The sequence below is a fragment of the Canis lupus genome, chromosome 1 (assembly GCF_011100685.1).
Source record: "Canis lupus familiaris isolate Mischka breed German Shepherd chromosome 1, alternate assembly UU_Cfam_GSD_1.0, whole genome shotgun sequence".
NCBI classification, from domain to species: Eukaryota; Metazoa; Chordata; class Mammalia; order Carnivora; family Canidae; genus Canis; species Canis lupus.
The window spans coordinates 113,452,442-113,478,191 of NC_049222.1; the positions used below are offsets into that span (position 1 = coordinate 113,452,442).

At 46.7% G+C, this 25,750-nt stretch overlaps 1 protein-coding gene and 1 pseudogene across 5 annotated transcripts in view; both read right to left on the reverse strand.

Annotated features, from left to right (window-relative positions):
- Positions 1–25,750, reverse strand: part of HNRNPUL1 (heterogeneous nuclear ribonucleoprotein U like 1) — a 37,073-nt gene that overhangs the window by 5,878 nt on the left and 5,445 nt on the right. For all 5 annotated transcript variants that reach the window (XM_038528815.1, XM_038528818.1, XM_038528817.1 and 2 more), the window contains exons 2-10: positions 25,592–25,714; positions 23,077–23,230; positions 20,856–20,929; positions 19,230–19,369; positions 17,231–17,330; positions 15,695–15,807; positions 10,951–11,217; positions 9,678–9,800; positions 9,451–9,579 (exon numbers count right to left, since the gene is read on the reverse strand). In XM_038528815.1, coding sequence (XP_038384743.1) covers positions 9,451–9,579; positions 9,678–9,800; positions 10,951–11,217; positions 15,695–15,807; positions 17,231–17,330; positions 19,230–19,369; positions 20,856–20,929; positions 23,077–23,230; positions 25,592–25,709 — 1,218 coding nt within the window. In that variant the 5' untranslated portion in view covers positions 25,710–25,714. The remainder of the gene's footprint in view (positions 1–9,450; positions 9,580–9,677; positions 9,801–10,950; positions 11,218–15,694; positions 15,808–17,230; positions 17,331–19,229; positions 19,370–20,855; positions 20,930–23,076; positions 23,231–25,591; positions 25,715–25,750) is intronic.
- On the reverse strand, positions 390–502 carry LOC119869855 (annotated as a pseudogene).

The following is a 25,750-nucleotide window of genomic DNA, read 5'->3' on the forward strand; positions in this document are numbered from 1 at the left end:
CTTTTTACTGCTCTTAATATTCTTGAGCCAGTCCTCAGAAAATGGGACTTGGGAAAGCGGCTGCTGACAGCTGCTGATAGCTGCTGACAGGACATGGGGAGGTTCCCAATGGTTAGGTTTTTAACTCTTATCTGTTCTTGGTACGCCACTTCATACCCTCTCCCCAATTCCAAAGAAACACAGGCTCATGGTAAAAACTTCAGAGGAATAAGAATTTATTGTTAAGAATCCCTTTATTTGCTTACTGCCATTCCTCCTTCCCAGAGATGACCCGAACTGAATTTATGTATTTCTAGAAAGATCTGTATGAATTTTTTTCTTTCTTAAAGCATTTACTTTGAGATATGATGGAAAAATCTTAGAGGTACACATGGGAAATTGGTCATAGTTAAAATATGGAACGCTTCACGAATCTGCGTGTCATCCTCAAGCAGAGGCCATGGTAATTTTCTCTGTATCGTTCCAATTTTATTTTAGTGTATGTGCTGTTGAAATCAACACAGATTTGTGATTTTTAAGATTTTATTTATTCTAACAATAAATAAATTTAAGAATAAATTTTATTTATTCTATTTTAAGATTTTTTTAAATTTTTTATTTATTCTGAGACACAGAGAGAGAGGCAGAGTCCTAGGCAGAAGGAAAAGCAGGCTCCTTGTAGGGAGCCGAATATGGGACTTGATCCCTGCACCCGGGATCAAGCCCTGAGCTGAAGGCAGACACCAAACTGCTGAGCCATCCAAGCATCCCGATGTGTGTGATTTTTAATACAAATGGAATCATGCTACATACTCTCTGGAAGGCTTTTTTCACTTAATGTTTCTCTAACGTTTTTCTGGGCCAGTGTTCTCTTTTAATGGCTATATAATATTTACAGAATGGTTGCCATAATTAACCAGCCCCTTCTGACAGTTTTGTGGACTGTTTTCATCAACACTGTGGTTCTTTTATTCCCCTAGTCCTTCTCTAAAGCCATCAGGCTTACCCACAGGCTTCTACCCAGAGAGCAGGACAAGGCAACAGCCCATGCTTTTTCACAAGTGCAGTTTTGCTGCTAACGTTCTGTTCCCTTCCTCTAGGTGATGCACAGGTGTGTCCTGGGCTGGTTCTGGCACAAAGTGGTGCTCTAGAACACACCTGACCAAGAGTAGCAGTTGCCAACAGCTTCCATTTACTGAGTACCTTCTATGTGCTCTTTGGAACTGAGACCCAGACCTGTGGCACCCCAGGGCTCACAGATTCAGCCTGTACACCCAAATCACCTGGATGCTACTGGAAAAGAGAATAGCCCTAATGCCACTCAGGAATTACCAAACTCGTTTCTGGAGACGGGACCCAGGCACCATACAGGTATCCTCCCTATCCAAACTTAAGACACTGAAGAGAATTAGGAGTCCTGAGGAATACCTGCTTTTGAAAAAAAAAAAAAAAAATACCTGCTTTTTTTTTTTTTTTTTTTTTAAATACCTGCTTTTGAACAACTTTTAGCGGCTCTGAAAGGGACTCAAGGGAAAAGCCCTTGAGGGGCAGGTACCAAGAGACACAAAAAATACTGTATTTCCATCCTGATAGGGTGGAAAAGCCCAGGGTCAAGTCCTAGTTTGGCCATTAACTCACTCTGGCCAGTCCTTATAGTTGCTTCATCTGTAAATCAGATGAAATGCCTCCCTGCCAGGGCTGCTAAAGACTGAGCGGAAAAGGATAATAGAACAACTGCCCCAAACACAATTAAGACCTTGAGTGGGGTTTCTGAGGCAGCCTCCAGCATGGGAGCTGTCTTGATAGAGGCAGGCAGTGTGTGTGTGGGTGGGTGGCTTGGCATATCCCAACTCTAACCTAAGTTAGAGTGTGGTCAGGTCACACCCCCATGGCCCTGGGTGAACAAGTTCCACTCAACCTACTTGTCTGTAAAATCAACAGACTTTGCATTTAATGAGTCTCAAGCCCTGAAAGGGGAAAATAGTATGAATGTCATATGTTCACTATTAAGACTTCAGGAATTCATGTTGAGTAAAAGCCCTTGGTTAGCCCAGGGCCTGGCTCACAGCCAACATTCAACAAATGGGAGCCACTGTTGTTATGGCTGTTACTGGGGAGGGAGGTATGCCATGGTTAGTCTCACTGTAAAGTAAACGTGAAGTGATCCAGACCAGGGGAAGATCAAATTAATAGTGACTTCCCATCAGAAAGACAGGGACAGAGGGACGACGCCTGGGTGGCTCAGCAGTTGAGAATCTGCCTTCAGCTCAGGGCATGATCCTCGAGTCTGGGATCAAGTCTCGCATCGGGTTCCCTGCATGGAGCCTGCTTCTCCCTCTGCCTGTATCTCTGCCTCTCTCTCTCTGTCTCTCATGAATAAATAAACAAAATCTTAAGAAGAAAGAAAAAAAAAAGGAAAGGCAGGGACAGGGGCCCCTGGGTGGCTCAGTTGGTTAAGCATCTGACTCTTGGTTTTGGCTCAGGCCGTGATCTCAGAGTCGTGGGTCTGAGTCCTGAGTCAGGCTCTGTGCTCAGCATGAAGTGGGCTTGGGATTCTCTCTCTCCCTCTCCCTGCTCATACTCTAAAAGGCAGGTACAGTGAGACAGGGTAGAAAGAACACAGGCTTTGGGGAAGAAGCTGGGGTTTGAAATCCCAGCTGTGCCTCCTACTATTTGTGAGACTAGACAAGTCACCTAATTAGCCTGTGTCTCAAATTTCTTCATCTGAAAGAGAGGGATCAGATCTTCCTCTTGGCTCTGATGAGGATTTGCAGATGTGAGTGTCTGGCATGTGGCAAGGAGGGGGCAGGGAAAGTTCCAAGTCAACACACATAGGGTGGATCTGAAAATATGGCCAATAGGACTGACACTGTCCCAGGAAAGGCTTCCCAATGGAAAGGACCAAGGAAAGTTAAATTCGAAGAAAAGACAAGACACAAGAGATCCTCTCCCAAGGCACAAGGAAGAGGATACTGGGCTGTAGGTCGGCCAGAGGCCAAGGACCCCAGTGCACATCTGCTGGGAGATCTGGGCTGTGGGTGCAGCTGTTCTCTAAACCAATCAGACCCTTGATCCTGACACACAACAGGCAGGGATGTTCTTCCCCGTGCCCCAGGGAAAATGTTCCACCCTTCAAGGAAAGGGAGGAGGATAGTCTATGCTGCAAGCACACACCCATGCTGGGATCTGGGCCCTGAAGACTGGCCCTTGGAGAGGCCGTGGGCCACAAGTGGTTAAGAGGCACATCAGGTTACAGAGGAAAAGTCCCTCTTCCCACTGCTCTTCCTGGACTCATTCCTAAAAGCAAAACAAGGTGGCATCTGATCATAACAAGATAGAATTTGGCCTCCTCCAGCTAAATAATGAGGTTTTCTCCTGGCACAAAAGCCAGAGTGACTGTGGCTCCAGACCATTCTGTGGACAACCCATTCCACGGTTCTTGCCCATAAGAAATGATCCTATTTTGACTGCCTCAAACCCCAAAGACAGGGATAAACACCTCCTGGAGATTTTCCAAGGGCAGACCTGCCCTGTAAATGTGCTGATGAGGGGGCAGAAAATAGAAGCAATGTGGTCAAGAAGGCTAGTCCTTGAAGCTTCATGGGAGTGGGAGGAGTGGGGGTGGAGCATACTGGACTCCTAATAATAGTCAGCCCCTGTCCTGGGAAGTGGCTAGACTCTGAGGGATGGGTCCTCAGACACTCTGGAACGGAGGTACTGAGAACACACTTGGCGAGTGTTTTTAAGAGTGTCTTTCCCTCCCCTTATTCCTGGTCTTGGGGAAGGGAAGAAGAGAGTCTGAACCAGGCCAGCAGAAATCCAAATGTTTGGCTTCCTGGAGGAAAGGGAGTTAGCTGCTGGTGGCTGTTGCTACAGCAAACACAGTGAGGTCAGAGCCCTTAGGTTGGCCCAGCAATGCTATGGTCACTGGGGGCTGCTGGTGGCTGTTGCTAGGAGACCAGCACAACAGCTAGGTCAGCTCTTCCAGCTGTGTGGGATCCCTCTGCCCAGCTCCTGCTTCTCCCGGTCCCACCCTGCTTAGAGATGCTGACTCTAAGAAGGTCTGGGGCTGTGTTCCCTGGCTCCCTAGCTATCCTCAATCCCCAGCGAAGTGGGCCAAAGGACAGGAGTTGAGTTTCTCCAAGAAGTTCTGTGGGCAGTTCTGGTGTATGATGGTCTGGGGGAATGAGGGAGAAATACAGTAGCAGAAATAACTCCGGCTATGAGAGTCCCACTGTCTCCTGTCCAGAGCTTAGTAGGGTCAGGCTGGCCATGACAGGAACCTGGCTGGACCCCAGAGAAGCACATTTAAAGCCAGTGACAAAGTCAGTGACAAAAGAACTCTGGGCTTAGAGGTAAACCCAGTGGAAGGAACCACAAATGCAGGAAGAGAACTGTCTGGAATTGTCAACAATGCAACAGGCTGAGGCTCTGGGGATGGGGAAGGTGGAGAAGAGAAACACCTCCCTCTCTACAACAACTGCCATCAAGAGGCGGTTTACTCTGGACCTCTCCTCTTAGCTCTAGGTTTCTGTCTCACGGGAAGGCATGGCATGGGACTTGGGAAAGCGGCTGCTGACAGCTGCTGACAGGACATGGGGAGGTTCCCAATGGTTAGGCTTTTAACTCCTATCTGTTCTTGGTCATCATCATCAACGGGGATGCAAAGCAGGACTAGGACTAATACCACAGGTTCTGACGACTGAGACAGGGTTGGCAATGCTGTCACATCCAGTTCTGCTTCTGATTACTACTGCCTGGCCTGGCTCTGTGCTGTGAGAGCCCTAAGAGAACTCATTGCCTGCAGCCCTCAACTCTGGGAATGGTTTGGGGCCCTCATACATGGCCCTGCAGAGGCCTTCTCAAAGCCTTCAGGAGAGTTCCTGCCCCTGCTCTGCACCATCTCAAAGCTCTATGGTAGGCCAGGGGCAGGCCAGGCAGGAACTCATTCCAGAGGCTTTCCATGGGTAAGAAAGGGCCCTAAAGAGCACTTGAGGCAATGTGGCCTCCTACTTCTCTGTTCGCCTTTAGCCATGTCCCTCTCTGATGAAAACATGATCCTGGTTCCCCACTGCCCTCAGGACAAAGTCTCAACTCCTTTTATCATCGTCCATATCCTTGCCAGGCACCCCATTTCCAGACAGCTTTCCTAATTTTCCACCATAGACCCCACCATTCTTGGCTGTGATTTTTCTGGGAGGTCAGCTAAAACCTGTTCTACCAGTAAACTGACTACATTACTTCAAATAGGTTCCTTTCTCTGATGAGGGCTCAGCTTCCCCCCCCAAATCCAGCTATTTTTTTCTTGCCCTCCTCAGATGTCCCACAGCTCTAACACCCCCATATCAAGAGTACTGAAATCATCATGATATATAGGTCCAGGCTCCAACACACCTGAGAGCTTGTGCTCAATGAGACACAGCCTGGGATAGGGGCTGGGATTCTGGCCAAAGGCAGAATTCTGGCTCACATAGCCTCTTTCTCCTTCCCTCTAAGGATGAGCATTTCTGAGGCCAACCTCGGGAGAGCCAAATGTGAGGAGGTCTGACCACTTAGGAAAAATCAGAGGGGAAAGGGAAAAGATAACCCTAAGCTAAGACCCTAGGACTGTAGGGATTTTGCCGGCGGTACTGTCTCTGCTCTGGGAGTTCTATCTAGCTCAGGATTCAGCTATACATCGACTTATCCCTCACTGTTGAAGTTGGTGGAGTGGGAAGTGCCAGCACCTGGCCAGGGTTCTGCTCTGAATCTTACATCCTACCTCCACGGTTTTCTGGAACCCACTTCTGGGGCTTAAGCCCACAATAGGTCAAATCACTGGCTTCAGACCTCTTCTGAGGCCTGAATAATCTATAGCTTCAGGCCCCTATTCAATCCTCCAATCTGTGGTTAATCAGAGAACTCTCCTGTTCCTCCTTCAGAGTTTAGGTTATTTTGCCTCTCTGTTGGCTTGGGTCACTTGACTTGACCTGCAGGTCCCTCCACCAGGAGGCCAGCAGCCCTGAAGAGTACAGGTGCACCTGGTACAGCCCTGGACCCTGTCCCTGAACAAGCTAGCACAAACCAAGAAGGCCAACAGTGAGTCTTTTCAGACCTCAGCTGTTCTGTGCCTGGCTGAGATGCTGGGGGCTTGACTTCCAGGGAAAGCCCACCTTGAAATGTTGAATACAGACATTAAAGACCATTTTCCCCTAGGATTATAATCCTTCTCCACTGGGCCACATATTTGAAATGGGTTTCACAAATGATTTAATTAGGAAACAGAGGAAAAAAAAAAAAAAAGGGCAAGGATTCTTGGGTATCCAAACAAGGAATCCTGAGGGTGCAGTTCTCTATTTTTCAGGACCTGGAATCACACTGGGGTCAAGGTGGACTATACTTTCAAAATACCCTAAGTATGTGGCAAAATGAGGCTTGTTTAAAAAACATAATCTTTGGGTCAGTTGGTAGAGCATGTAACTCTTGATCTTGGGGTTATAGATTTGAGCCTTGGGTGTAGAAGACTGAAATTAAAAAAAAAAAAAAAGAAAGAAAAGAAAAAAGAAAGAAAAATAAAAGACAAAGTCTTTTAAAGGGGGAAAAGGCTGGCTATACGCATCATGAATGGGGCTGAGCTGGGATAGTAACCTTGGGTGTCCCTTAGACTATCCTGTGCTCAACTGTTTTCAACTGTGTTTTTTTTTTTCATTAGCTCAATGACTTATTTTTTTTTTTATTTTTAAAAAAATTTTTAAAGTTTTTATTTTTTTGCAATGACTTATTTTTATCAAAGTTTAGTATTATAGGATCATGTCCTTTTTTTTTTTTAAATTTTATTTATTTATTCATGAGGGACACAGACACAGGCAGAGGAAGAAACACGCTCTTCTCAGGGAGTCTGATATGGGACTCAATCCCTGGATCCAGGATCAGGCCCTGAGCCAAAGGCAGACGCAACCACTGACCAAACCAGGTGTCTCATGTCTTGTGTTCTCTACAAATGGGAGTCTTCAGGGCTCAATCTTATGATTGCAGCATTGCTCACTGGATGAAAATACACCTTTCAGGTCCATCTTTTAGAAAAGCAACATCTAGGGTGAATCTCACATGTCCACCATCATGTAAGAGAGCCAAAGGTGTGGCATAGCCTTGGCCAACTTTTAAGGTTTTGTAGTATGCGGTTTCATCAGCAAACCACATATTTCCACTCAACACTTAACTTCTCAGGATCTTTTAATTTGTCTACCATAAAAAACTATCACCAGCTAATAGCTTCTTTTTATCTTTAAAAACTAATTTCTCATTGGGGCACCTGTGTGGCTTAGTTGGTTAAGTGTCTGACTCTTTTTTTTTTTTTTAGTGTCTGACTCTTGATGGCAGCTCAGGTCATGATGTCAAGGTCGTGAGATCAAGCCCCACACTCAGCAGGCATAGTTGGCTGCTGTTGGCTCAGTTGGCTTCTCTCTCCCTACTCCTCTCCCTCTACCCCTCCCCCAACTTGTGTGCCCTCTCTATAATAAATAGATCTTTAAAAAAATTATTTAGGGGAACCCTGGGTGGCTCAGTGGTTGAGCGTTTGCCTTCAGCTCAGGGTGCGATCCCAGAGTCCCAGGACCGAGTCCCACATCAGGCTCCCTGCATGGAGCCTGCTTCTCCCTCTGCCTATGTCTCTGCTTCTCTCTCTGCGTGTGTCTCTCATGAATAAATAAATAAAATCTTAAAAAAATAAATAAATAAAAAATAAAAATAAAAAATTACTTAAAAAACCCTAGTTCTTATTATGTGCTCTTTTCAAATGCTGGCTATGAGACTTCATTTCTTCCGCTATACACATCAACTTACTGGTTTATTATGAAAAGAATGTAACTCGAGAACAGCTAGGTGGAAGATACATAGGGCAAGATATAGGGAATGGGCACAGAAATTCTGTGCTTTCTCGGCACCACTCTCCCCAAATCTCCGTGTGTCCACAAGCCCAACCTGGAGTTCCTGCTCAATTGTTTTTGTAGAAGATGCTTACTCCTACACAAAGCCAACTTGGTTCCCTGGAGTTTCCAACCACCCTTCTGACAAGCCTACCCCCACCAGCTCCACCCTCATCAGGAACTCTTTGAATTCATGGTAATCAAGTATCCAGGGCTACATGCATGGAAGGCACTCCAGTAAGGGCTGGGGTGGGGTGGGGGTAGGGGGTGCTACTCGTATTTGCACTCACAGATTTTTAAGAAAGCCCGTGCACAAGGTTAAGGGGAGCAGAGGCTTGTTCAGAGATCCCAAAATAAAGGATCTACTACTTGAGACAGCCTTTAGGACAGTATCAAGAAGGACGTCTCAAGGCGCCCAACCTAAGGAATTCATTACTCTGAGAAAGGGATCCTTAACCATGTTTGGGTCACTCATTCTTTTGAGAATGCTGAAAGCCATGAACAATCTTCCTATCCTAACTCAAAACTGTCCAGGTTTTTTTTTTTTTTTTTTTTAAGATTTTATTCATTTATTCAGAGATGCAGAGAGAGAGAGAGAGAGGCAGAGACACAGGCAGGGGGAGAAGCAGGCTCCATGCAGAGAGCCCAACGTGGGACTCGATCCAGGGTCTCCAGGATCACGCCCTGGGCTGCAGGCGGTGCTAAACCGCTGTGCCACCGGGGCTGCCCATGTCCAGTTTATTTTTTTTTAAAGGACATATCTCTGCTTGCATACAAAATTATGGTTTAATTTCAAAGGTTCTCAGATTGCCTGATGCTAAGAACCTTCCTCATAACTGGTAGAAAATACATACTTAGGTATGTATCCAACAGTCATAAAAACAGGTTAACAGGGCAGCCTGGGTGGCTCAGCGGTTTAGCACCTTCAGCCCAGGGTGTGATCCTGGAGATCTGGGATAGAGTCCCATGTTGGGCTCCCTGCACGGAGCCTGCTTCGCCCTCTGCCCGTGTCTCTGCCTCTTCCTCTCTGCGTCTCTCATGAATAAGTAAAATATTTAAAAACAAACAAAAACCAGGCTAACAGCAGCTAGGACATACCTATTTTGTAGAGCAATTAACAACAATCTCCAGCTACTATCTGCCAAAACGTGTGTTACGTGGGCACCATTATGATCTCTCCCAACCAGGAGACTGAGATTTGAAGGATGAAACCAGCTGCCCACAGTCACTTAGCTGGGAAGTAGCACAGCTTGGATTTAAGCCGAGGTTTGTCCGGCTCAGAAAACCATGTCCCTTCCATTTTACTAAATAGCTCTTACCTGATGATGTTCTTTGGGCTGCTGAGAGCCTGAGCTACATCTGGATCATGACCTCAGACCTTACCCACAGACTGGGCTCAGACAACTATGCTAAGAGTCTGGGACTGTGTCATCATGTATGGCTGACTCCCTGATCAGCACTGCAGTCCCAGACATTCTGGAGAAAAAAAAATAAAAGGACCAGAGAATTCTGAGGCACTCAACAGACCCCTTCCCTTTCCTGGGACATGATGGTCACCAGTAAATACCTGATCTAGAATGTAGTTGCGTTTTTTGCGTGCGGCGATCTGGATGAGGCGGTTGAGGCACTGGGTGGCCTGCTGGATCAGGACGTCCCAGCGGCCAGCATAGTTCCGCTGCCGGCGTAGGCCCATCACCTGCAGGCAGAGGGTGGTGAAATGGTGGGTGGTCCTGGCTGCCAAGCAGCATTTGAGGGGTGGGAAGTGGTTACAAAGAAACCAGGAACCATGCTTACCCGCATTTTATCCATGATGGCATTGGTACCCAGAATGTTGTACTTCTTGGAGGGGTTGGAAGCTGCATGTTTGATGGCCCATGTGGTCTTACCAGCAGCGGGCAGGCCCACCATCATCAGAATCTACAAGAATGGGACAGAGTGACACTGCAGCAGTAGCAGCAGGTGGTATGGCAGCCTGGCACAATCTTCACTCACTGGTGACCTCAAGGGTAACTCTAATCCTCATGGCTGCCTCCAGAAAACAGAAGCAATAATAGTGTCTACCTCACAGTGCTGCTGTTGAGATTCAAAGACATGAGGAGTCAGATGCTTAACAGAGGGCCTCACATGGGGAGAGCACAAAATCATGTATTATTATCATGAATATTTACGTTTTTGTTCAGGCGGGATTAAGTGGCTGACAGGGAAAAGCCCAGAGAGGGTCATGCACTGTGAATGGCACATGTAGTGGCCGTGAGTAGTGGTACAACCTTCCTGGAGTCTGAGAAGGGGACAAACTATACACAGCAGTACAAGCATGGTATTTATTTATTTAGTACATTTAGAATTTGCCAAACACTAGATACAACTTAAATGCCCACCAAGAGGGGAATGATTCATTTGTAAGGCCATTAAAAATGAGATTTTAAAAAGGGGTTCATGTAATAGGATAAAGCTGACAAAATAATATTGAGTGAAAAGGGCGGATATCAAAATGCTTATACTTTACAATCTCAATTATAAGCGTGTGTGTGTATAAAACAGGCACCCAGCACAGCAAAAAGGACAGCATAAACTTGAAAATTCTATCGATGAACTTATTTGCAGACAGTGGAATTATTGGATACTAATCTTCATGTTTAGTTTTTTTTTTTTGAATAAACATAAAATCACTTATGTATCTGAAAAAACATTATTTTGAGAGCAAAGCTCGCCAGTACAGCTTCTGCAGCCAAATCACCCCCAAGATCAACTGTCATTTTTTGTTCTTGGACAGTCTTGGACTCCCTGAAAATGCAGTGTGGAAGAAGCCACATGACAACTTCCTTTGGGAACCCTTCCAAGATTTAGGTCTCTTAGCTCAGCCCCTCCCCTCTTCAGCCCAAGCCACACCTACCACCCTCACCTCTCTCTCCTAGTTCTGGGAAGCCTGGAAGGAGAGGCCCCACGGTTACTCCTTCAAGAGAGGCTGTGCCCCTTTCATCACCTGGCTGCGTGTCTCCCCTCTGCCTTGGCAGCGGACGTGGCTCTTGAGTGGTGGCCTCCAATTCGGTCTTCCAGTCCCACTCACCTCACATTCTGCCTTGCTCTTTGGTCCAACGGTGCCCCGGATCCGCTCACTCAGGGGAAGGTGCTGGATAAAGGTGAAGCCTGGGAGAACGGAACAGTAGGGCTCTGCCCGCTGCCCGAAGTTGAACTCCACAGCACAATTCTTCACTAGGACATGAGGGTAGAGGGCCTGACCCCCCAAGGCTTCCTTCTGGATTCGGAAGGCAATGCCCATCCACTTCCCATTCTTGGTGAAGGAAAGTTCCACATCATTTCCACATTCAAAGTCCTAGGAGAAAAAGCCAAAGGAAGATAACTGGCAACGCTCTGCTTTAGGCATTAGGAGCCAAAGCTGGGTGGGAGCAGACACAGGGAATGGAAACACAGCCTCCTGCCCACAACTAAGGGCCTCCCTCCCCCAGCACAGATACATGAAGCACCACCAGGGAACTGCTGAGAAAGTGCAGCCAAAGCCCTCCTTGCTCCCAAACCCAGGGGATGTGACATGTGTCCTATTAGGAAGTGCCAAGTCTTGTGCCGAGCTTGAGATAATCGTGAAGGAAAAGACGATTCTGTCTCTCCTCAAGCCCAGTCAGGGCAGTCTGCGAAGAGAACAGTTGGAAAGCAAGCCACAACAGGGCCTTCTGAGTCAAGCCCAGCTCTACAAATGCACTCATGTTTGTTCAACACATGTTGCACAGCTCCTGCTCTTCCTTATGTACACGTCTATGGTGACCTGGGCCTGACAGAGCTCGGGGCCTAGTGGGGAATCAGACAAGAACACCATCCTGATTCGGTAAGAGCACCTATCTGGGAGCAAAATTCTCGGAGGAAACCTGTAAGCCAAGTCCTGAACAATACATGGAAACGAGCCAAGTCTTCGGTGGGAGGAGAGTGTCCTACAGAGAAGTGTGGCTTGTTTATAAATCTGATGGTGAGAGAACAAAGGGTCAGCCTGGCTAAAGCATAAAAGATGAGGGAGAAGTAACTTCAGGTGCAGCGGGAAAGTCAGGCATATCTGTTCATTCAACAACTACGGAGTCCTTGTGGAGCAGCTGGAGCTTAGAACTTAGTGGTTCAGACCATTTGGGAAGGCAGGCTGCTTTAGCTCTCCTATTTACACACTGTGTGACCCTGGTGTTTCATCTGCAGCTTCCCTATCAAACAAGGGGTGGGGGGGCGGTGACAAGATTTTCTGCTGCAAAGGGTTGTTCTGAGGATTAAGTGGGTCAATAGGAGCAATGATGCCAGGCATCATGGGCTGCCCTCAGCGTTGTGAGGGGCTCTCAATCACCTCAGGAGTGTGGACTCCATGCTGATGGCAGAGCAGAGCCCCTGACCTTTTTTGAACAGGGGAATGGCCCGTCAAAGTGGTTTCAAAATGATCACTCTGGGTGCAGGGTAAAGGTTTACATTTAAGAGAGACTCAAAACTTGTCATCAGATGCCAGACTAAAGCCAAGTACAAGGTCAGGTTCCTGATATAAAAGTCCAAGATGTGATATTCCTTCCCTCCTTGATGGGGAGACCACCTTGGGACTTGTCCTTTAAGAAGGGGTGAGAATCCCTTTCCCTAAGTAGCTTCCTCACCACTGTCCTCAGTGCTCACAGGACACAGCTCTATATAGTGCTTACCTGTTCATCTCTAAGTGCTCACAGAGGTCAAGGCCATGCAGAGTAGACACACAAACATCTGCCAGAGTGAATCCTGCCCAATCCCTGCAGCAGGATCCTTGCCATATCTTCCTACCTGAGCAAGAGTGGCCCAGGTCCCCACTGCTCCACCATGGAGATGAACATCCGGGGGAGGGGGTCAGCCTTCCTTAAGGCCACCAGCTTCACTAAGGAAATTTACCATATTGTACAGAAACCAGCTCCCTCAACTGACAATCTACCACCGCTGGGGCCACCTGTCCAAGAGGCAAGTGTGGTCCTGTCACTCCTGCTAGAATACATGGTGCTGGTCCAGGGCCTCAAACCTCAAAGTCATCATGCCCAGTGTTATTCAGAGCCCATCAGTTTTGCAGCCTCATCTCTCACACCTCCTTGTGTTGTCCCTAAGGCTCCAAGTACAATACTCCTTACGGTCTGCTGAAATGGGTTATCTTATTCTCACTGCCTGGCAGCCATTTTGTCCTGTGTTTTGTGACTGTTGAGAACTCAAGATCTAACACAAATGGGCTCCCCTTGGCTTCCCTCAGGCCGCTGGTTTTCACACCTCCTCCAACCCCTCACCCCAAGCCTTTTAAAAAGTTATGGCACCCTTTGAAAAAAGGAAACTGGGCATAGAATCTTAAAAACAGAAGTAGAGGGGTCCCTGGCTGAATGATCTAGCTGCAGCAAGAGTCAAGGCCTATAGTTCTAAACTGGCACAGACTCAGAGCCTCATGCTCAGATGGGAGACAGTATGGGGGATGCTGCCCTAACATGCTGGTGACATGTTAAACTGACACAGCCTCTTTGGAGCACGGTCTTGGTGGCAGTGATCAAAATTTAAAAACCCACCTCTGACCCAGAAATTACACTTTCAGAAATAAACACTTCAGGTGGATTCCCACAAGAATGCAAAGATGTATATACAAATCACTTAACACAGCACTGCCAACTGTGCCCCAATGGGGAAGTGGGAGAGACTATGGGACAGAGGAGAAGAGGAGATCCAAGTGTGGAAACACAGAAAGATCCTCAAGATACTCTGATAAGTGGGAAAAGGAAAACCTGTCACTGCAGCATTGACTACCCCAGCAAACAGCTTCCCCAGCCATCGCGACAGGAGATTGGCTAAATTAATGCAGGGTAAACTGGTGCCTGTGCCAGAATATTAGGCGCCACCTAATAAAAAAAGAGAGAAACTAATCAAATGCCAACTAATGGAGAACTGATTGTGTGAATACGGTAGGTCCACACAATGACTGCAGACTATGTGAAAGAACAAAAAGTCTTCTAGGTAGTGACAAAAAAAAAATCTCTAAGATAATTAAGCAAAAACAATGTAGAATAACAGGTATGCTATGCTATCTTTTGCACAAAAGAAAAATGACAATCATCTTTCTTGTATTTGGATACAGAAATCCTAAGATTGGTGGGTTCCTGTGAGGGGAGGGGGTATGTGAACAATGGGCAGAAGGGGAAGGTCTGAAGAAGACTTTGCACTGCGTATCTTTTGATATATCTCTCTTGATATCTTTGGAAGCCATATGAATTCATTAACTATTCAAAAATGTTTTTAACTGATCTAGATCTATACTATCTGTGTGGAGAAGGAAAGACAGCCAAGATTGACTGTTAAATGGGGAAAAAATGCAAGGTTTAGAGCAGTTTATAGAGCATAAATGTGGTGAATTTTTGGTGAAGAAAACATGTTTTTTATTAAAATGATAATGAGGTCATGAAAAACAAAAGAAAACTGATAAACTATTTCAAACTAAAAAAAAAGCTTTGAGAATGCAATCCGTGATCCTGGACTGGATCCTGGATGAGGAACAAAACTGCTCTAAGGATACTGTTGGGACAACTGACAAAATTTAATGCGGCCTGTGGAGTAGATAATAGCATTACATCAATGTTAAATTTGATAACTATTGTGGTTAAGACAGCAGCTTTATTCTTAGGAAATGCAGACTGGAGATTAAAAACTAAAGACATGATATAGGCAACCTACTCTCAAGTAGACCAGATACAAATCAGACACATATGCATATATGTTTAAGAAATGGTAAAGGCAAATTGGCAAATGTTATAATCTGGGCAGGACTGAGATTTCTTAGGGCTTTTGAGTTTGAAATCATTTTAAAGTGAGAATGAGGAAAAACAAAACAGTACATGGATACAAGTAAGAGGGAGGGAGAAGAACAAGATCAAGAGGAAGCACCAGGTAGCCACCCCACCTGAGGTCTTGTGACACGCTCTACAATGTCTAGAACACCTAATGATAAAAATGTTAAGTAATATTTACTGAACACTTCATATGCTCCAGGCATTGTTAGAAGTATTTCTAAAGAATTGGCTTACTGACCCTACACACAATTCTGAGGTAGGGGTCGACTCTCGTTGAAAGCATGCTGAAATACTTGGGGAGTATTTGGGAGGGAGGCTGCCCAGGGCTGAATGGACAAGCAGAACTAGGTCTAGTGAGTCTGGCCCCATAGCTGGCAGCCATAGTGTACAGCAAAGTCAAGGGTCAAAAAAAAAAAAAAAAAGTCAAGGGTCAGTCACTGTTCTCAGGGACTGAAGTTGGACTGCAGGGGAGCCACTCTCTATCTTGTTCTGTTTTGCATCTACTCACACCACCATCCTTCTAGAAAACAGTGCACTGTAGGAAGTCTGGCTCCACCAGTGTGATATGAAGGAAGGGAGAGGTCTGGGAATGAGAGGATGCCACAGTGGGGCGAGAGCCAACAGCACTGCCCTTGAGAGCAGGTAGGGTATTCCATAGCAAAGAAAGAAAAGAAATCCTCAGTTTGTTCAGAAAATGTCCCTTTGGTACCTAGGATCGGAGGAAAGGCTACACACACCTGATGTCCCCAAACCTCTCCAAGGTGCCATCTGACAGCTTCGCACAGAAGATCAGAGAAAGGAGAATGGCAGCACCTTGCCCAAAAAGCCAGCCAGCATTCCAGTTTGGTAAAGAGAGACAAAAAGCTGTAGCAAGAGACGCTGGACACGAGGCAGACGATGGACAGAGGTATTCTAAGAAAGAAGCCTACGGGTTTGGCTGATAGGACCAACATTTGGTTCTGCACCCTCCCATAGGCTGCCGGAACTCACCGCAAAGCAGCCAATCACATCGTTCTCTGCAAACTTGTCTCCATAGTTCTCAAACCGGCTGTTGGTGGACTTCTTCCCAGTGCCTCCGTAGCCATAGGAGAAAGGCTCTTCACCTGATGGAACAAACAGGCAAAGGCCGGTTAAGACTGCCAATGGGAGGAGGAGTGAGATCCTGAGGGCTCTGCCTGACACCTGGGTTATATGGAAATCATTGGCCAGGAACCCAAGGCGCATCCTGCCAGAAAAGCAGGAACCAACAGGTATGAATTCCAAGCCCAGTGCTTCAACATACCAGCTGCTGGCCCTGGACATCTGACCGTTCTGGGTTTTGAATCTTTACCTGTATCAACTACCCACCGCTTACACCCAAAAACCAAGAGAGAAATCAAGAGGACATAGGCATCTGAAGTAAAAAGTGTGAATATCTATCCAAATGAAACTATACACTCCTTCTGACCTAACATTTCTACTTTTAAGGGTCAGTCTTAAGTGAATGGTCAGATCATCACACAAGGATGGCTCAAGAGTTTAACAGAAAAAAATTGTAACCAACTTACACGATCCACAAAACACTTAACAAGTAAGTGACACAAGTATAAAATGGAAAATTGTGTAGTGGTCAAGCAGCTCTACTTATTTACAAAAATATGCCTGGTATCTATTAAGTAGGAAAAAGAAACCAGGCTATGAGATAGTACACATAGTGTGACCCAGTTTGAGATATACAAAGAACAAAAGAACTGGCCAGAAGACTGTAGATAAAAATGTTAACATTGGTTGTTATCTCACAGTTTTGGGAGGATTTTCATTCCCCACCCCCCCTTCCATGTGGCCTGAATTCTTACAAAGAGCACGTACTACTTTCATAATCAGAATGTTTTTATGACCAAAGCAAAAGGTCTCAGCAATAGTCATTGAAATCAGCCACCCGGGGCCAGGATGTCACTTGAGGCCTGGAGGCCTGTTAAACATTCAAAACCTCTCAATGGTCAGCCTCTGCCTCTGCCAACCAGCCCCCTGCTTCCCCTTTTACTCTGGGTTTGGCTTTGGACAGAAAACCCCAGTCAGAATCAAACAGGGCTTGAGGAACTTCTTTTCAGCATGGTTTGAGGACAGAAGACAACTGATTTTTCTAAAGAAAGGGATCAGGGACGCCTGGGTGGCTCAGTGGTTGAGCCTGCCTTTGGCTCAGGGTGTGATCCCAGAGTCCTGGGACTGAGTCCCACACCGGGTTCCTCACGGGAAGCCTGCTTCTCCCTCTGCCTATGTCTCTGCCTCTCATGAATAAATAAATAAATAAAATCTTTAAGAAAGAAAAGGATCAGCCTTCTGAAGAGAACTTTGGACCCTCTCCTAAAAGATGAATACATTTTTCATAGTAAAGTTGACTGTAGTCCTTTCAGTTGAATCTTATATGCCTGAAGACAGGCAGGTGTTCCACCCCAGGCTAGCTGTGTTCTGAGTCCCACGCTGGGAAGAGGAGCTTAGGGAGCTTGAGAATCCACTCTCTGGCCTGCTAGGCTGACCTCCCCTTACCCAGCTGTGTGCTGCAAGAGTCCAGGGACCAGCCGATGCGGACAACATGTGGGTCGGGCTCTGTGGAAGGAAGGTGCTTCACGGAGATTTCCTCATTGATCTGGGGACAAAGAATTAGAGGGCTCAGAACTGATGCTCAGAGACTTGCAGGTTATAAGGCAATACAAGAGAGAAGCATGCAGGCATTAAAAATCAGCAGTGGCTTCTGTTGCTGGGGAAAAGGTGTTGAAGCTGCTCAGAAGGGCCTGCTGCCCTGAAAGCAGAGCCACTGAAGGGCTCGGGAAGTATAGGGCCACAGAGATAGGCATTTCAAAGTACAGTAATTTTTTAAAATTTTAACATGCTGTGTGGGAAGCGGGGACTCTCATATTTAGTGTAGAAGGATAAATTGGCACCATGTTCTTGGAGGGCAATTTAGCAACCTCTATCTAAACTGCAAATGCATATGCTCTATAACCCAGCAATTCAACTTCCAGTTTACTCTACAGATGCACCCATAGGTGTATGTATGACCACACCCCCCCACACACAAATATTCAAAGTGATACTATTTATATGAAAAACCACCCCCCTCAAACCATCAGTAAGGCACCGCCACATTACAGCACATCCATGCCACAGAATAGGTGAAGCAGCCAGAGAATGAACCAGGGCTAAGGGATCGGTATGGAACATGTTGTCCAAGACACAGTACTAAGTACAAGAAGCAGAAAGAATAAACCTCACCTCTGACATACCTTACAGGTTAGACTGCCTAACACCTACACCTATGTGTATTAATTGGTAGCTTCTGTAAAGTTACTCTACTTTGCTACCTTTTGGATGCACGTTTTCCACATTTTGACATGTCCAAATCAGGGCAGATCTTATAATTGATGTGGTAAGACAGCACTCTGGCAGTTTTACTGACAGTGTTTCTGAGCGGCAAACAAAACAATGTGCAACTCACAACTGACAGACTTAGTCAATAAAAAATGGTATCAGTGTCAACTCGCCCCTCTTAAAAAAGGGGGAAGGACAGTGCCCGTTTCATGATGGTACCTTGGGGATTAATGCAGATGTCCATGTAAAGGGCCCAGCACCATTATCTAGTGCATGTCAATGGTTCTGTAAATATTAGTGATTCTAAACAAGTTTGGATAAATAAAGGACGTGCAAGAAACTGTCAACACGTGTTTTCTCTGTAGAGTAGAGTAGGGACTGGGAGGGTTTGAGTCTAACTTCTGTTTGTTTGTTTTTTACCCTACAGTCTTCTGTGCTGTCTCAATTTCATTGAACATAAGAACATATTGTTTTCCTAAATATAACCTGTCACACACCATGGGAGACGATGGTAGAGGATTGCCTGGTAGCAGGACTGTTCTTTGCCCAGGTCTCCTTCTGGCCTCTCTTTAACTCTGGCCTCTCTCTAAGGGCCCACTTACATTCTTTCTAGCTCATTTTTTCTTCCAAACAACTCTTTTTACCAGTTCTACAACCAGTCATCCCTAGTAAGGTTGGCTGTATAATACCTGGATCAAATCTTACTGAGGGAAAAAAAAAATCCCACCAAGGAAAAATCAGCTCAATGAGGTAATGTATGATTGGCTTGTCTTCCCAATGGGACACTTAGCAATGGCATAACTCTCTAGAGCCCACCATGCTTTTTTTTGCTTTGACATGCAGTCTATGCTCTATTAAATCTCTTTTTATAATAATGGCTCTGACCGGGCAGCCCCCATGGCGCAGTGGTTTAGCGACGCCTGCAGCCTGAGGTGTGATCCTGGAGACCCAGGATCAAGTCTCACGTCGGGCTCCCTGCATGAAGCCTGCTTCTCCCTTTGCCTGTGTCTCTGCCTCTCTCTCTCTCTTTCTCTCTCTCTCTGTGTCTCTATGAATAAATAAGTAAAATCTTAAAAAAAAAAAAAAAAAATGGCTCTGACCGAAGTACCTAATGACAGGCTCATTCTAAAGGATGAACATGCTTTCTGTACCTAACCTGTCTGTTCCTCCCACTCACCTTCATCTCGAAACACACACGGCCCCTTCTGACTCCGTAGCTGGCACGGGCTCCTGACCACAGGTAGGCAAAGCCCTCAATTGTGAGAGGATAGCCACTACTCCGGTCTCGTGCCACTTTGAAGTGGAGATCGCAGTTATCTGTGGAGGAAAAAGCCAGGAGTTGGCTGATATTTTAAAGATCCAAGAAAGGGACAGGCACAGGCACAGGCAAAGGTTAAGTCCTCCGAAAGTGTTAACCAGAGTACACAAGCAGACATAGTATGGTTCATGACAAACCAACACCAGCCAGCCATTCTCCCATTTAGTAGCAAGGCTCCAGACTACTGCAAACTGGCCTGCACAGGATCAAAGCTGCCATTAGACATAGGAACTGGGCTCTCCATCTGGTGAGGCCAAAGATGGCCATTAGGTGAACCCCTAGAAGTTGTGCACAAATGCACTTTGCAGGAAGGAATGTACATTTGATAGTAAGAGTACCTCAACATGTTCAAGGGATTTAGCATTAAAAAAAAAAAAAAAAAAGGCTGATCCCACAGCCATACACTTTAACCATTTCTCCATGCTAATGCTATCAGTTTGGGAGCCAGACTCCTGCTGCCAACAGCGGCACAAACATCTGACCTGGATCTACACTTGCCACTCTGGCACCACTGTCCAAGTATACTGCAGGCTCCCACCTCCTTTGCAGCCCTCAGACTCTCCTGCTGGAGCTCTGATTCTTCCCATTCTTTAAGGAGCCAGTCAGACCTCCAAGAAAGTCCTTCCTGACCATCCCATCCAGCAGGCTGCCTTTTTTTTTTAAAAGGCTGCGAGTTGTGGTCTGTACATTTGGCATTTGATCGGCCACCACTTCACTGACTACTGCCATCCTATACTTTTAAAAAAGTTTGGTTTTACTCTGGGTATACGGGCTTTGAGATCCTGTGATAGAGGGGACTATGTAAGAGAAGTCCGTCTCTCTTCCAAAGTACACAGCCACTGCTCTATAAACACGAGCTAAGTAAAGAAATATATGAATTACTGGTGAGTTTCTGCTCTGTTGAAAGTACAGTCTTCTCATACCTGATTGGGCTTCTTTTTAAAGTCAGATTCCCAAGTTCTACCGCTGAGATCCTGTCTGATGAGAGGCAGGGCCTATTAACACCCACTACACCTGATGCACAGTCAACGGGAAGCCACTTATCCAGTGGAAAGAAACTGGAGGACGGAGAACAGGGAGGGCCAGGCTAATGCCTCAGAGGACAAGGTGGCATTGGTTTCACCAGGAAAGTGAGCAGCAGATGGAAACTGGTGGACTGGTAGTCAAAGAGTTAAGTTTCCTCAGCTGCACTCAGGTTCCCTTCTTGATTAGATGACAACCCCTTGGGTGTTCGGGGTTTTCCAAATGCTCTCATACCCATTCTGAGGAGTGTCACTGAAAGTCCTCTGAGGTCATCAGGGCAGGATTATGCCTCCCTAAAGAGAAGGTGAGAGAAGCAGAATGATCTGCCCAGGATACCAGCTAAAAGTGGGAGGAGACCTTTGGCCTCTGAACCAATACCTCACTCCTGAGCCTCGTTTCTCTCATACCAGTCTCCCAATACTGACTGCAAAGTAGAATTAGACAGGCATCCCAAGGACTCACATGTGTCGATGGCAACAAGGGTGTCATCAAAGTCATCTTCATCCTCTTCAGCAGGAGGCTGAGGAGAACGGCCCCTGTCAGAAAAAGGATTAAGTCCCATAAGAAGGATTGGATAAGCAGAGAGGAAGGGAAATGGAGGTTCTGTTAGAATTTACAAGTATCCTCCAGACTGCTTCCTGGATTTCAGTTTCTTCCCACAGAGGTTAGCAAAAGAACTCGGCCACCTCACACCCTTGCCATGAGAGCAATGACTGTTAACTCCTAGGGTGGGGATGGGGACTAGAGAGGGCATACTCTGCTTGAAAGGGCCGGCACAATTAACTGGCCAGCTTGTTCAAAGATGACTCTTCTCGCATACTCCAAGATTCTGACCCATACTCTGGGAGTGTCGAGAGCTGCCTCTATACTGGGTTCTGGGGATCCCTGGGTGGCGCAGCGGTTTGGCGCCTGCCTTTGGCCCAGGGCGCGATCCTGGAGACCCGGGATCGAATCCCATGTCGGGCTCCCAGTGCATGGAGCCTGCTTCTCCCTCTGCCTGTGTCTCTGCCTCTCTCTCTCTGTGTGTGACTATCATAAATAAATAAATAAACTTATAAAAAAAATAAAAATATACTGGGTTCTGTTGCTGATGAGAGGATACAGTAGCCCAGAGGGGACTGAGCCAGGAAGGGAAGTGTGCAAAGGCTCAGATCAACCCCAGTGATCACCATCTGTCCACATCTTCCCAGGACTCCACATCCACAAGTGTTTGAAATGACCCATTTTTTCAGTCTTTCTGTCAAGTGTCCTAAATTATGAATGAGACTCATCTCCCATCAAAACACCAAAAAGGGGGCAGCCCAGGTGGCTCAGCGGTTTGTTGCAGCCTTCGGCCCACGGCCTGATCCTGGAGACCCAGGATTGAGTCCCACGCCAGGCTCCCTGCATGGAGCCTGCTTCTCCCTCTGCCTGTGTCTCTGCCTCTCTCTCCCTCTGTGTCTCTCATGAATAAATAAAATCTTAAAAAACAAAAATAAAAACACCAAAAAGGGACTAATGTTAAAATACTGCTGGTTTCCACCTTATAGGAATAAAGGAGAGATGTGGAAGGAATGGGGCCTAATGCCCAGGGTCCTGCCTGGAACATCAGATCCTTGTCCACCATGTGCCCGGATCAAATACCAAAGCCCACCCGGGAGGCTTCCCTCTGGTGGAATGCCTTTCTGGCCCTTGGCTAGCACAAAGACCTGTACAAAGAAGGAGTGCAGCACACACTAAGTCCATCCTAGAAAGCTATCCCTGCCAGTCACAAATCAGATCAAGTATTCCTTCTCTCTCTCCACAGACTAGTAGCCTAGGCCTCTGCTCTGCAGAAGGCACTGGGAGAAACTCCTCGGAGGTAGTTCCGCATCCTACCTTTAGTCGCAGCCAGCAGACCCAGGCCCTGTCTGAGTCACAAGCTGGTGAGAGAATAGACTCCACCAAGTAGGAAATAAAACCTGTCAGACAACTAGTCCACATAACTAGAGAAGGAATGGTCATTCTTAAATTTCCGTGATCAGAAAAATCTTCGTGCAGAAACGGAAGGGGGGGGCAAGGGCAGGGGCACAGGGAGAGCTTGTCAGGAAAGGAAAATGACCAGGGCAGATAGGCCACTCCCCACTCTGATCCGACACTGAAACGCACCCTGCCTACTGGCCCCTCTAGGTGGTGACTTACTTACATATGCGCCTGTCTCAGGCCCTAGATTGGGATCAAAAGAAGGTAAAACCCACCGTCCAAATCACGTATCTGTGTTCAGCCCAAAGGCAGGTACCTTGTGAAAAGAGCATGAGTGTGACAATCAATGAATGAATGAGAGATGGACAGAAGGGTGTGTTTGGGAAAAGAGTCAGGAAATAAATCTTTTCCATCAGGGAATATTAAGCAGCCATGAAGAATAGTAGGACACCGTGCAGGAAGACCAGGCAGTGAGGGAAAGGACTGAAAAGGGAGGCTGGCATCTCACACATGAAAGGCAGTGTTTGGACTTCACCCTGCAGGTAACAAGGAGGGAAGAGCTGAAGGAAGGAGCAAAAGTTTAGCCAAGCTAAATCTGGCAATGAGTGCCTGGAGGACTAAGCAAATGTGTAAGGGCAGGAAGAGCTCTGCTCCCTTGGCTGAGTACAAAGGTCCCCATGGGGACCAGGCTACAGGCACAGAAACCCACTGGAAAAGGGGTTCCATCACCTCACACACCCACCTCCTATCCTCTCGGTGCTCGAAGTACCCCCGTCCCCGGTTTTCTTCGTAAGGCCTCTTGCGACTCTGGAATTGCTGTCTGTCTGGCTTGAGTTGAGAAGCTTCGGGCGGGAGGAAGCTGGTGGGTGCTTCTTGCTTCATCTCAGTCTTCACTTCTACAGTCAGGACAAATCCAGGTGATCAAGATAGGAAACTCCTTAGCTATCATTTTTCTGGTCCCCCGACCTTAGGAGATGCTCACAGGATCCTGACTACAGTGATGATGGACTGGGCATAAGCAGCTTGCTGGGTTCAATAGAAGCCTGCCAAGGAAGCCAAGGAGGCTGCATTGCAGAACAGAGCCAGGGCACAGGGAGGCCGGAGATGGCTAGCCAGGCACATTGGCACTGACTGCTGATGGGGTGACCCATGTCAGCCAGATGATTCTCAGGCCTCATGGGGAGGGAGAGGGGCTTCAGCACTAAATAAAGGCAAGCTCTCTTACAGGCCCACCCAAAGGTGGAATGGCTGCCTCTGGTTACTTTGCCAAAGGCCCCATGAAAGCTAGCAGCTACCTTGGCCCATACCAAGTGGGAGATAGCCCTAGAAAATTTCTAAGATTCCTTTAAGCTGAGATCCCATGATCTGACATTCTTTAATTTCTCCTCCCAGAGATCTTTTCCACCTCAGTTCTTACAAAGCTTCTTCAGTCTGGCAAGGGAAAGGGAGGGGGAAGGTCAATTCAACAGGACACTGTGGTCCTATAGCTAACTCCACTGGCTTCAATCATTCTACCACAAAGCCCAGAATCACCCCTGGGAAAGGGAAGGGGTCTACACTTAAGCCAGCCTATAGGTGTGACGGCCTTATTAAGTCACACCACAAATAGAAAGGATAGGATAACATGCTGTAAAACAAGGGAAAGGCCCAGTCTCAGGCTGACTCTCTCCTTGGGCCAAAGATCCCACGAGTGTCACAGAGCCTGACACGAATCTACAGTTTAACCTACATTAAAATTAAAATCCATGGGCAGCCCCGCTGGCACAGCGGTTTAGCACCACCTGCAGCCTGGGGTGTGATCCTGGACACCTGGGATCAAGTCCCACATTGGGCTCCCTGCATGGAGCCTGCTCCTCCCTCTGCGTGTGTCTCTGCCTCTCTGCCTGCCTCTCTCTCTCTCTCCGCCTCTGAATAAAAAAAAAAAAAAAAAATTAAAATCCTAAGCCAGGGACGTCTGGGTAGCTCAGAGGTTGAGCATCTGCCTTCAGCTCAGGGCGCAATCCAGGAGTCCCAGGATCGAGTTCCATATCGGGCTCCCCACAAGGAGCCTGCCTCTCCCTCTGCCTATTCTCTGCCTGTCTCTCATGAACAAATAAATTAAATCTTAAAATCAATCAATCAATCAATCAATCAATCCTGAGCCACCCACAAGAAATGTCTGGGCATTTCACTTTGTGGATGAACCAAGAATGAAATTAGATACATTCAACTAGATTCACTAAGAAAAGGCACTGGGGCCACAACACAGTGAAAGGAGCACAAGCTGGGAGGCAGTCCTGGCTCCATCATTACTCAACAGTGGGAGCTTGCTTTTCAAACAGTAGGACACAAATGGTTGGGAATGCTCCTCATTAACCAAGAGCAGTGGCCTGGACTCCAGTTTCCCGGGTTTTAACCCCAGCTCTGCCATCAGACAAGCCACCTCCCCAGTCTGTAAAATGAGAGGCAAGAGCTAAGGTACATCTGTGGTTCCAAAACTGACACTGCAGGGAACTTTGTTGAAAAGACACATTTACACATCTGGGAAACCATGAGTTTAAACAATGTGACACAGAGTTTTTTTTTTTTTTCAGTCCAGGACTTCTCAGAGCCTTTACAGTGACTCTCCCAGGGATGGGACAGCACGTGCTGCATTTTCCAGATATATTTTGGCCAAGGAACCCTTTCCTGGGAAGTCCCTAATGATATCTCCTGGAACAATATTCTTCATAACATGGGAACAACTGGACTAGATTTAGAAGGTCCTTGCTGAATGCTACATTCTAAGATTTTATTTTATTTTATTTTATTTTATTTTTTAAAGATTTTATTTATTTATTCATGATAGTCACACAGAGAGAGAGAGAGAGGCAGAGACATAGGCAGAGGGAGAAGCAGGCTCCATGCAGGGAGCCCGATGTGGGATTCGATCCCGGGTCTCCAGGATCGCGCCCTGGGCCAAAGGCAGGCGCCAAACCGCTGCGCCACCCAGGGATCCCTCTAAGATTTTAAATAAGACTTAAATACTGGCCCGAGTCTAAACTCTCCCCAGTATTGATACTAACATTTGAAAACAGATACCACTCCCCTCTCTTAACACCTGGGAGCAGGATTAAGTTCTCTCCTTCAGAAGAACCTTGCCAGAGGGACAGAGCCCAAATGGACTGCCCAAGAGGAAGATGCAAAATCTCTCTGGAAAGACAGGCTTTCAGCAGAGGGGATGAGCCACGTACAGATCTTATTTCCCTCAAAAGAAGTATACATGTGCACTTTCCCACCTGGGCGATAGGCCTGCTGCTGTTCCATTTCAAGCGGTCTCCTCTCGTAGCCAGACTCGTTCTCTTGCTTGATGACCTGGCTCTCATAGAATTGGTTTTGCCTGGTAATATTGTCCATGACATCTTAAAACAAAAAGTGGCCAGTTAGAAGGTGCTTCT